General features: G+C 39.7%; 1 protein-coding gene across 1 annotated transcript; it reads right to left on the reverse strand.

Annotated features, from left to right (window-relative positions):
- Positions 1-2,254: 2,254 nt before the first annotated feature.
- On the reverse strand, positions 2,255-12,477 carry polr1d (RNA polymerase I and III subunit D). The gene is made up of 5 exons (XM_032554521.1): positions 12,347-12,477; positions 11,204-11,301; positions 10,874-10,950; positions 8,777-8,859; positions 2,255-5,071 (listed from the first exon to the last, which is right to left on the reverse strand). Exons 1-5 carry the CDS (start codon positions 12,383-12,385, stop codon positions 5,024-5,026), a joined length of 345 nt encoding a protein of 114 aa, XP_032410412.1. The 5' UTR covers positions 12,386-12,477; the 3' UTR covers positions 2,255-5,023.
- Between the last annotated feature and the right edge of the window lie 410 nt (positions 12,478-12,887).

The following is a 12,887-nucleotide window of genomic DNA, read 5'->3' on the forward strand; positions in this document are numbered from 1 at the left end:
TGTTGCTTGACTTATTTACAGTGGCTTTCACACAACAGCAACCTAAAAGGAGACGACGGCCTTTTGAGAATTTGTGAGAAAAACAACCAAGAGACTAAAGGTAGCTCTGCGGTATCGACAGAGCTATGATGGAGAATCAGTTTCCAAGACAACTATTGGTTGTTCACTTCATTAATCTGGCTTTTATAGACGAGTGGCAAGAAGAAAGCGGTACAAAGACGCTTCCTTTGTACTTTCCTACTGACTTTCTTGCTAGAGGCTGCAGAAGATTTGAGGATGTTTTCATACTTGCAGTGGTGGAGAAAGTACTCAAAAGATGTACTCTAGTAAAAGTACAAATACACAGACAAAAAATGTACTCTAGTAAAAGTAAAAGTACCACATTAACATTTTTACTTGAGTAAAAGTAAAAAAGTACTGGCTTTTAAAAATACTTAAGTATTAAAAGTAAAAGTACTTGCTGAATGCATTACCTAATTGCTAATACAATACCATTATGTGTACCTATCGTATTTAATTTTAATACATCAGAAATGTGCCACTTTAATGAACAACACCACAGATAAAGCATGTTGTTATTGTGTTTACTCTCTGTAACATAGCTTAACCTTAGATATGTGATTCTATGCATCATAATTTCAGGGATGGAAACATTTTGTCTCCTGTCCTAACATGGCATGAACTTCACTTTTTTTTTTGCCACTAATGGCATTTATTTTGAAAGAAATCCAACAGAAAGGTGATGGAAAGAAGGTGGGTGCAGGAGGACATGCAACCAAGGAGCCACGTAGCCACGTACAACACGTGGCCTGTGGTGGCGCTGGACTAAGAACCGCTGAAGAAAAAACTCCTGAAGAAGACACTGAGCGGAAAATCCTTCTTCACGAAACGTAAACAAAATGGAGTAGCATCAGGTTTTAACGGCTGAAGGATTTCTTGTCTTTGCTAAAAGACCACGAGCCATTTCCCCCGCTAATGCTAGACTCTGGCATTGGTGTAGGTTGTATTTACCCAGAATGCACTGAGCTGCAATCCAGTCTGCTCGGCGTTCACACATCCGCACTTCAACCGAACCGAGCCCTAGGGTTTTAAGCAGACCAAAGTTCACTTTGTTGGTGTGAATACGCGTTAAGATGGGGAAGTAGGTTCGTGTTCAATAACTATCTTTACAGCCAGACCTATGATGAAAGAATGTTGATGTTTCATAGTGGCCTTCTCAAAGTCCAAACCAAAATACATTCTACAGTGTGAGGCAAAATTTAAACACTTCAGTTCTTTTTCCAATCTGACAGAGATTGGGCTTTTTGTTTCGTTCACTCTCCAGAATGAACAAACAACAGACGATGCTCAGAAAGGCTTGCTGGCTGTTATTCCTGTGGTTTTGCGAAACATTAAATCAACAGTTGTACAAATGTGCACCACTTGTTTTTATTTTGTTCCACTTTTTCATCATTTACTGCTTTGCGGTGGACCGTCACATGAAATGACAAGGTGTCATTTTTAATCACTTCACATGAAATCTTTTGGCTAAAAAAACCACTATGAAATATTTTATGAAGCGGTCGTAACAAATTACAATACCGCATTTGGTTTGGTGTTTGAGTAACACGATGGACCAAATATTCAACATGGATCCCATTTTCCATTGTCTTAGAAAAATAGTTTTAGTGACTGGAGCGGTGACCTCTTGTTATTGTCAGCCATTTACAGTCTGTAATGGGCTCCATGTTTCTTTCATTTGAAGGGAAAGTTACATTTGGTTCCCATCCATTTTCATGAATCATCCGAGAAAAACGTCCAATTGTCCTACATCTCCTGGGTATAAAATGATTTTGCATGACAAGCAGACATCATACTCCATGGAGCAAATTCCAAGAAGAAGCTTGTGTGAAGAGAGAATCCAAGATTAAATCTAAAAAAAAAAAAAATCTCCTGCATGATATCAAATTACAAATTTGGGGTTCTGTTTTCTCCTTTGCTTCCTGGAATCCGACACAGGAAGTTTTATATATCAGGTGCAATTTTATTCCTCCGTTTTTCCTGCCAACTAAAAGCTGCTTTTGAAGCCGGACATTTAGCGATGACAGAAAACAGATTTTTTTTTTCTTTTGTGGGTTTCTGGGAGTATCTGAAAAAATCCCACACAAGTGGATGTGGACCATAAATTACCCCGAGGTCAAACAATGTTGCACTGAGAAAAAAATACAAGAAAGAAAAGAAACCTGTAAGGACAAGAGGAAACACTGGAACACAATGTGTTTCGAATAAGTCGAAACGTGGCTCTTTATTCCGCTTGCACTAAACCTTGAAATTTGTGACACAAAAAAAAAAAAACAAAACACGCAAGGCGTTGCATAAGCCACCTCACGTAGAGATCTGAACCCTGCTTCGGTGTGCGGCCCGTGGGACAGATGAGCCGCTCCGTGAACAGGCGTCGATATGAATCTTGTTCCAATCCCAGACCGATTTGGGTTGTTTTGAAACTGGGACAGGTTTAAGAATTTCATTTCCTCGCACGTCTGGCACATTTAACTGTAAAGTCCCTGCGGGATCAGTAAGATTTTTATTATTTTTGAAAAACAAACGCCGGCTTTTCGAGTCCTGTCATCACGTGCGCCAGTCTGTAACCGACTCCAGGCTCCCGATGGCGACGAAAACAAACCGAAAAAAATATGTATAATCTATTGAAACCAAAGACTTATTCTCTTAACAGAAGAAAGAATTCATTGCTGATCAGCGCCAACCGTTTCCTGCTGTGTACTGAACTGCTTTAAAAAAAAAAAAGAAAAAATGGCCTCGATAGCATGCACATCTGCCAAAAACATAAATACAGTTGAAACCAGATGTGTAAGAATGCTGCACAAAACCACATGAGCCAATCACTGCACAGGATCACCTAAGCTATTTCTATTTGCAGGATGACGAGGAAGAAAACAGTTTGATAACATGAAATTCGGACGTAAAATATATTTCCTTTAACTGTATGACTTGGTTGAAATATTTTAAGTAATGTTCTGGCCCGTTCCTGTTAGAGCTGGAGTCGTCTTGGTAAGCTAGGTTCTCAATTTTTATTGTTTTCTTTGGTTTTAACTAAAGCTTCATGCACCGTTCTGTTTTGACAGTTTGTGGTGACGCACTTTGATAGATTTCTGTCTGGAAAGTGACTTAAAAATACGTCGTTTCCTCATTAGGGTTCAGTGACGGTCACTTCAAAAACTGTCACTTTGCTCAATTAGAAACTGAACTCATATGACCCATTACTTTGCTGATATGTTGGTACAGTGAGAAAAGGGACAGTAACCTTACTACAGAAAAAACATTGGAAGTAATAGGTTTTTAGCACTAGTCTGGCATTTAGTAAATAGAAAAACATCTAAGCTATTCTGATCGACTGAAAGAAAGTTTAGCCTGACTTAATGTTGGATGCAGAGGGGAAGAAAAGTTGCATTTTTATTTACATAAACATGTACATTTCTGGTTTCAAGTTCAAACTACTTGAAGTTGAAGTAATCTCTACCTTTAACTATAGGCATATAAAACTAAGTTTGATACTGGCATCATATTCAAGAGTTAAAAAATAAAACAAAAAAGCCTACACAACCAGGGGAAGGAATGTTGACTTGACTTAGTTATCCAGGTTTGAGAATCAGTAAATGAATTACTAAGATGTACAAACTTTTGATGATCGTCAAATTTGAGATGCATCCACCCAACATTTCCAAAAGAAATCTTAGCGACCTTTTCCAACGTATCTGACAGATTGTGTATTTCTACATTTAATCGACATAAGGAGCGGTCTCAGACTGACGGTGGTAGAATAAAACTCACTCCAATACTCAGATTCCAGTTTCAACTACACAAACAGCAAACAGTTTTATAACTTGTAATATGTGGCTTTAATTTCTCCTTTTGCTGCTTTAAGGCAAAAGCCGTTGATTTCCAGATGCACTGAACAACTTTACCCTGTTACTGTTGATAAAAGAAACGCTGCTAAAGTCCATTTTTTTTAAGTCTTGGCAGGCATTTGTTGCCTAAACAACTTGGAATCTGGTATCCTTCCTGCCCTATTTACCGCCAGCGACCCGATCCTGGACGAGCGGAAGACGATGGATGGATGGATGGATTTAAAGGAAATGAGTTAGAGAAGAAGAGATTTTTTTTAAATTCAGGGGGGGGGAGAAAGACAACGTCTCTTCAAAGTCTTCCAAAAGGATTTTTTCATATTAAACAAACATTTAACATAAATTACTAACGAACCTCGATGGGATCTGAAGACAAACTGCGAACGTTGAACGATCAGTTTCCCACCGTTCCAGCTGTTTACATAAAGCTTTCCAGCGCTGGCTCCAGCTTCGTTACCTGACAGACATGACGCTATTGAGCTATTCACATGGTTCTCTGACACAAAAACACTTTATTCCTCTAAAATTTCAGCTACAGAAAACTCTTCTAAAATCTTCCAGGACCCATTTATTTTGTTAAATGAGTCGTCTTTTCTTTGTTGAAACATCCTGAACATGTGATGCGATTACCCTCGACCAACTTCAAGCTTATTATTCACACTTTTTTTCCCCTCCTCCCTCATTTGACCTGCCGTCCCTCCAGCTCAGTTTGAAGTGCCCGGCTCCGCATTCCTCTGCTAATAAGGACATATCAGCTTCCAGAACTTTCCTCGCTCCCGTCAGGAGATTCAGACGTTCGAATCCGAGCGCCTTTCAAAAACGCCGTTGCACGAGTCGTGAAGTGAAATGTCCCAGAACGAGTCCGACGCCCGAGTGAGGGAAGGAAGGAAAGCTCTTGTAGGCCCGTTTTTATCATTGCAAGTGTTTTTACTTGCCAGCCAGGCGGCGTGGGAATGAAAAGCAACATTGATACGAGTTTATCGCACGTTATGAATCCCTTACATAATTACATTTTTAAAAAATAAACTGTACAAGTATTGAAGACGTGAAAACTTCCCGGACTTCTGAAGAGAAGAAGGAGTTGGGTGAAGTTGAATCTTTTATGGTTCCCGTTGCGATGTTTATTCCATAGGTTGCTCCTGGCCTTCTTTAAACTCGGCAACTCTCGCCTGCAATGCAGCAAAAACAACAAGTAGTTACTGAACCCTGAAGACGACAAACCTGTCTCACTTTCCCAAGTCTGAATACGGCCACATTTTGAAAAAAATATATTATTAAACACAAAGTTTAGCATCATACGCACCCATTCAATATATTCTAATATTAAAAAGCCCATTTATTGTAAAGTGAAACACATACAAATTAATTACACACACTGACGGATATTTAAAAGCCTTTATTTCTGTTAATTATGATGATTTTCCACTAACAGTTTATTACATTTGAATATAAGATTCAGGGTTCCCACTGGTATTTAGAAAAAAAAATTCCATGACTCTTAATATAATTTTCCATGACCCACGTACAACAGGTTCAGAAAGCAAAGTGTATGACTGGAAGACCAACACCACCAAGTGGAACAATAGCGAACATGTAACAGTGCAGAGAGATAGGGAGGAACATAAACGACAAAAATGAGAAACTGAAGCCCACACAGACGGGTATGGGCTGAAAAATGTCACAGAGGAATCATATGTCAATACATAAAAACACATTCTCAGGAATGCAAACACAAGACAGTACATAATGAACTGTTTCTACAAAGGTTCAGAACAGACAGGTGTGGCACCTTGCCATTGTAAATTAACATTGCTCTGTGTTTTATGCTATTTACTCGTCGTGTTCTTGGGGTTAGATAACAAAGATTTCATCATTTTGGTTATAAAAATAGGGAGTATATTATTAATCACCAGTCACAGTTTGACATGGTGCCAATAGGGGGCAGTATCGCTCCACCAACGATAAAGATGACCGTTGCTAGGAGAAAACTGTTGCTAAGACGGATGTGTATCGCTGTGTAGCCATACTTCTGATTGAGTTATTATGTGTTGCAGGTAAGCTGGTGATGTTAATAATATACTCTATGTTATGTTGTTGGGTTCTGTTAAGTGTCAATTACCACATTAAGTTCCATATTAGTGTCGTTTCCGTTATTGTAACTTTTACTTTGTTACCTGCCGCCGCTGTTACCGTGTTCAGACGAAGGAGCAACTAGCAGTGTGTATGTAGTTGTATGTAGAGAAACCTGGCTCCTTAAGTGTTTTAGTCTCATTAAAGATTCTCAACTGGATTTAAGCCTGGACTTTGACTAGGCCATTCTAAAATACGACTAAGCTGTGATCCCAGTCTCAAACTATAATTGAATTGAAAACGTGGATGGTAAGTGTTCTCTACGGCAGCGGTCCCCAACCTTTTTAGTTGCGCGGACCGGTCAGCCCTTCGCAATTTTGCTGCGGACCCGGGGGGGGGGGGGGGGGGGGGGGGGGGACGACGCGCAAGACGTCACCGGTAAAATCCGGTTTAGGATTTTCAAAATAAAAGATCCAGAAGTAGTTCATTATTTCTTGCGCGGCTCGGTACCAATTGGTCCGCGGACCGGTGGTTGGGGACCACTGCTCTACGGGATAGATGAAAAACAAAAAGCACGCCACACTTTTCAGATATTAGTTGGGGTTTTTTTTAAAAACAAAAAAAATATGCATTTATTTTTCTCCCTGTCCAGAATTATGCTCTACATAAGAGTTTGTTGCATAAGATATTCATACAATACATTGATGTTTGTTGTAAAAAGAAAAAACATGAATATTTTTGTGCGACTGTCTGAATTAATAGCGCCTTGCAGGCCAAAGCTGGAGACCAGCTCGCTTTTCTGCTTCGTTTCCAAAGGACTGAGATCACAACAATCCCCATGGCAACCGGATAGTCGGGCCTTTCCAGAGGATCGACGTTGTCGACAGCAGACTCAGAGAAATGACTGATGATCTTCCCTGTTACTTTAAAGTGAATTTCCAGCCTTGGTAGCAAGTCAGCAAGAAGAGTCAGGCTTCATTGAGCCAAACGCTCAGACAAAGACGATATGTGACAAAAGAATATATTAAGTCTGCGACCTGCTGTCAGGTTTCAGCAGGTGAAAAAGGAGCAGACGTAGCTCAGCCACGTAGTTTGAGGTTTTCTGTGCCATGAGCGTTCAAACGATAATCAGCGGCGGAGCCAAATGAGCTAAACAGCACTTTGATCAGGAGGAGCCTTCATCTGCAGCTGCTTCAAATCAACTGGTAAAGCTGGAGCAGCAGAAAAAAAACAAAAAGCACTGAAGAAACTAATTCATGCGTTCATCTTCAGTCGTATTGATTATTGCAACAGCGTCTTCACAGGCCTGTCCAACAAATCAATCAAACAGCTGCAGCTGATCCAGAATGCTGCTGCTCGCGTTCTCACTAAAACCAGGAAGATAGAGCACATAACACCAGTTTTAAAGTCCCTCCACTGGCTCCCTGTAGCTCAAAGAATAGACTTTAAAATACTGTTGTTAGTTTATAAATCACTGAACGGCTTAGCACCACAATACATTAAAGATCTGCTGTTGTTGTATCAACCTTCCAGACCTCTCAGGTCTTCCGGTTCTGGTCTGCTCTGCATCCCCAGAACCAGAACCAAACGAGGAGAAGCAGCTTTCAGCATCTATACACCACAAGTCTGGAACAAACTTCCAGAAAACTGTAAAACAGCTGAAACACTGACTTCCTTTAAATCTCAACTAAAAACCCACCTGTTTAGGATTGTATTTGAAATATAATCAATTACAAATTTATTGATGGAACTTGACTTAATGATTGATTCTATGTTGCATTGTGTTTCTGTGTTTGTAATGATGTAAAGCACTTTGAAGTGCCTTGCTGCTGAAATGTGCTATACAAATAACATTTGATTTGATTTTGATTTGAAGCGCCTCTGTTGGGAGTTGACGTAGCGACACGGCCGTCTACAGGCCGCGCTCCGGCAGCACTCTCAGGTGAAACAGTTTTCTAATGACGTTGAAGAGAAAGTTTTTCACTTCCTCTCAAAGCCGTGACACAGTGTTAGTGTGTGTAGGGACTCCACATTACGTAATTTCTGGAGTTAAATTATTCCTTACTATAAAGGCAGACAGGCAAGGAAATAGGTCTGAAATGATTAAATGAATTATAGAAATAATTGTCAACTGATTTATTCATTGATTACTCGTTACCTAGAGTATAGAGACTCAAACAAAAATGGCCATTTGTGGAAAGAACAGCATATTCAGAGCAGTTAAGTTAAAATGTGCAAAAATATATTGACATTTTGTGTTTAAGACAAAAAAATAAAAACTGTCTGTAAATCTGTTCTACCCAGAACTCCTCAGGTGGAAGTTTTAGTTTCACTTTGGTCAAATTCTGTAAAAATAAATAAAGTACCTTTTGCTATCCAATCATTAGTCTAAAAAAATTTAAATAAACAACAGACAATCGGACAGTATTTTTTTTTTTTAGTTTAGTTGCATCGTTTGCTACAACTGACCAAGCTACATTAAAGGATCACAATGTTGTTGCATTTCAGGCAACACATTTTTATTTTCCTATTTAAAAAGAAATTGAATTATTTACATCTTTTAATTTATTTCTAATATGTAAAAAATTTTTTTTTAAATGGTTAAATGAAAACACTGCAAAGTGTGGCGAATCATTTCGTCCAATTAATCATCAGAATAATTAATTGCGAAAATAATTGTTAGTGTTAGCCCTACAAGCAACAGGCTGTTTAAATGGACACGTAATTAACCTTTTTTCCCATAAGTAACTGGTTATATTCCTTTGTAAGACGACATTACAACAAAAGACGGCGCCCGGCTGTACCTGGAAGGTGTTGAGGACATGTTGGCAAACGACGTGCAGGTCGTTGAGGCCGCTTCGCAGCGGCTCCACCGCAGGAACGCCTCCTGAAACCATCAGAGGAGAACTGACCAAAAGGACAAAACAGTATAAAACTCATCTGCTAAACAAATGCAACAAGCTCTGATTATGATTGTCTGTTTTCTTTATTAGTTTGTCTACAGACTGGAGAAATGATTTAGAAAATTATAAAATCTTCATTGTGATAGTTTACGGTACGTAGGAAAAAGTGACGGTATAAAAAGCTACACTTTGCGTTCTTTGTCCAATTTTCACTCTTACACCAGTGACAGAAATGCAAATATTTCTGTTTTTGTTTGTTTTTTTACTCGTTTATGGCAGAGGTTAAAAGTGACCGAAAAAGGTAAATACATTTGAATTTCAATACGTGGCCTAATCGACACTTGAGTCACTTTTTTATCCCTTCAACTGTAAATTTAATACATCAAATACGAAAAATGGAAAAACTGGTTTGTTTATATTTTTTTAATTTAAACTCATCTCACCCACACCAGCTGGAAACTCCAAGAAACTGAACTAAGAGCCTTTGAGGACGTCGAAATCAGGATGAAAGGCTTATTTTTAGTTTGCGAACAGATCAGAGATTTCATGCACAAAATAAACCAAATGTGGCAAAACGACGAAAAGGTTCAAGGCAGCGCAAACGGTCACGCACTGTTTGAATGATTCGTTGAAAAGAAGTAAATAGACGGAGCGGTCCAATTGATTACCCGTCAACAGAGATAACTTTCATCCATTTTCCCTTTGGTTGCAGCGGAGAACAGATATATATATATATATATATATATATAAATATATAGATATAAAAAAAGAAGCAGCCTTTTATACAGTGATGTCTGAAAACACTGCCTGGAAGCTAATAGTGTTTTACGATGCATGATCCTCTGAGTCCAAAAACCAATAACAAGATGTTTTCTTCGTTAAGTCCTTCCATGTGATGAGACTGCTGGTTTTTTTTAATGACAAAATATAAGACAGATTGTTTTTAAAGGGATTCCCCCCTCTACAGTGTGTGTGTGTGTGTGTACGTTCAGTATATGACTGAGTTCAACACTGGTCACGCTTACGCAACTGAGTAACCCAAGTGAACGCGCAAGACACCAATCAGCGTGTTTACTCTGCAACCCGGAGTGAAAATCCCCTCTCAGCGTCGCTGCATGTGTGCAAATAAACGTACCTGGACACGTCAGGAGTACATTAAGTTACTGGGACTTTTTGTGGTTGTAAAGTGGAAAGACGGGGTTGCGTTGGTTTTTGAAATACTGCACACAAATCTAAAAACTGTGACATGCATTTGGTATCAGCCACTCAAGAGTCAATATTTTATATAACCTCCTTTTGTTACGAGTGATGCAACAACATACTTTGGGATGAATCTGTCTTGACTTGGCGTGCACAGGGACTCAAGTTCTTGCCCTTTCTGCTTTGCGTACGCTGCAAAAATTCTAATTCAAAAATAATCTATTGATCCTGAATGGAAGTTAAATGTCGTAACTCATTAACTCAGATTCTTCACAAAGCTATTGTAGATAATAATATCTTACTAAGAAACTAACATCTAAGTATGATTAAATATTTTAGATTTAGGGGATTTATGCTTGTTTTCTCTTTACTCTTTCATCTCACTAGAAGGTTTTTATGTTGGAACGTTTGTCTTATTTTAAGCGTTTTGGTCAAGATATTAAATCTTGGCATTAATGAATTTATTGCTTAATAAAACCAGAATATTGATAACTACACAGCAACACCTCAAGAAATACCGCAAGCTCAGTCAATTTGGTTTTCAAGTCGGTTTTCTGACTGATTACCGATCTCTAAAAAACCTGCAAATTACAATTTTTTTGTCTGAAAAGTCACTAAATAAAGCAATTTCTTTCTCTTTTTTTTTTTAACTTTGCTTCATTGTGTTTAGATAAAATTCCACTGAAATACATTGAAGTTTGTGGTTCAACATTTGGAAAAACTTCTAAAACTTTCGCTCGGCTGTGGAGGTGAGATGGGGCGTGAAGCTCTGGGACGGACTGAGGGTTTGGCGCTGACCTCGCGTCTGGATGCGGAAGTTGATCTTGCTCTCCGAGGGATGCGTGATGGTGTAGCCGCAGAACTCCACTTCCGGGCTGACGGAAGAAAACAGGAAGGCGGAGGTGAGAGACGTAGGATTTTTACCACCGTTTTGCTTAGAAGGTGTGCCAAGTGGAAAGTCTTAAATCACTCCAGACAGGCCAGAGACGGAGCAAACAAATCACAGAATGTCAAGAGCTGATTCTATTATACAGGTTAGTGCAAAACACGAAAGGGGAAAAACAGGCTGAACTTGTGACCCTTTTCACGAGAGAGCTGCAGTTTAGAAAACAATCTTGCATCACTGACTTCTTCATGATCATATATCTGAGGGAGTTGCCCAGCGTGTGGTCCTCGTCGTGCATCACAAACGTCACGCAGCCGTCGTCGGCCCCGTCAGCCTGGACCTGTTCACAGGAGGACAAGTCATGTTACACATCACACAACGCCTCATGCTTTCTGTTGTGAACACAAAGGACCATACACGGTCGCCAACAATGGATGCATTTAGCAACAAAGGCGCACAACGCCAACTCTCATCGACTGCAGGAGGTGAAATGCTGTTTGTGACCGCATCGAGTACATCTTAATTACAGTTTTCTTAGCGTCTGGTGACACACACTGCAGCTTTACGACTCGCGCCTCAGGCTCCTTCGTTGCCTGGTCTGATTATTGTTAGTGATGAGCTCCCATAGTTTCTCTGTAATTCTCTCACAAGACCTGGCAGCGCCTCCTGCAGCTGTGCAGTCACAACAAAACAGGAATAAACAAACATCAACAGAAAACGTTAGGTAATAATACCCCAACATGTTAGAAATAGTTACACAAAATCTCTAGGTAAAGTCCATTGTTAAATTTAAAACCACAAGAACACAGCAAACACTTCTACTAAATGTTTGCTGTCACTTAAACTCAGCTTAAACTCATGTTTCTCCATGCTGTTTTACTTCCTAATTAGGTGGCATATGCAAGTAACCGGCTGCGCTTGATTTTATTTAGACATATTTGAGCAAATATATAAATGAAGGAGGGACTCCAGCTGTATATAATCCGTTGCTTTCTGGCTGTTGACAGCGCAACCTCGGTTACACAAATTAACAAACATACTAAGCGGGGAAAAGCTGTTCCAACGTGGGGGGGTGGAGTGGGCTCTATACTAGCTAAAAAAGACATAAGTGTCATCACATTCCTTGGATGCTAGGTAAATCCAGTTTAACGTAAAAACGCCCAGAACCGCATTAAACTGCTACATAGTTGTTCAGAGTTGAAGGGAAATTACTGTTGTCATGTTTGCTAGCTACTGCGGCTACGCACGTGAGGGGAAAACAGGCGGCTGAGAAGATGCTAACACTGGATCCCGATATGCACCGAGAGACTCCCGGTTGGGTTTAACGACGACAAGCTCGCGTATTGTTGAAACGCCAAATAACACGAGAGTTTACTACGTCTTACCATTTCAAGCACCGGTTTCTTTTCGCCTTCCCCGGCCATGCTTCGATACTACGTCTGTCAATATGCTCCTGTGGGCTTTTAGCCCTCAGCTTTGTCTGATAGGGAGAAAGAACTTCTTTTAGAAATTAATTAGGGGTTGGTAAACCAGCTCCAGGTGCATTTACTGCCACCTACCGGACAGTACACTGAAAGGACGACCTGAGCGGTTTTAGTGAGCAGAAGGAAGGCTACTGTATTTTTTTAAAGCAGCCAAGTTACAAGCACTGTTCGGAATAAAAGCATCTACGGTACGTATTTGTGTATGTTACCGGTACTTATTTAATCAGAAGTTATATAAACAGAAAAACAGAAAAACTACATATGAAACATCTTTCTGTGTAAATATCTCATGTTGCAACATGGACACCTGGTGGCTAAGACAAGTGTAGTCAGTGGGTGCAAATGGAGAGAGTGTTTCTCCACAGGTGTGGTGCGGAAATTGTGGTATAATCTATAAAGGTAATTTGAAGCTGCAAAAGCTGAACATTTACTTTGTGTGACA

Source organism: Xiphophorus hellerii, chromosome 23, assembly GCF_003331165.1.
Source record: "Xiphophorus hellerii strain 12219 chromosome 23, Xiphophorus_hellerii-4.1, whole genome shotgun sequence".
NCBI classification, from domain to species: Eukaryota; Metazoa; Chordata; class Actinopteri; order Cyprinodontiformes; family Poeciliidae; genus Xiphophorus; species Xiphophorus hellerii.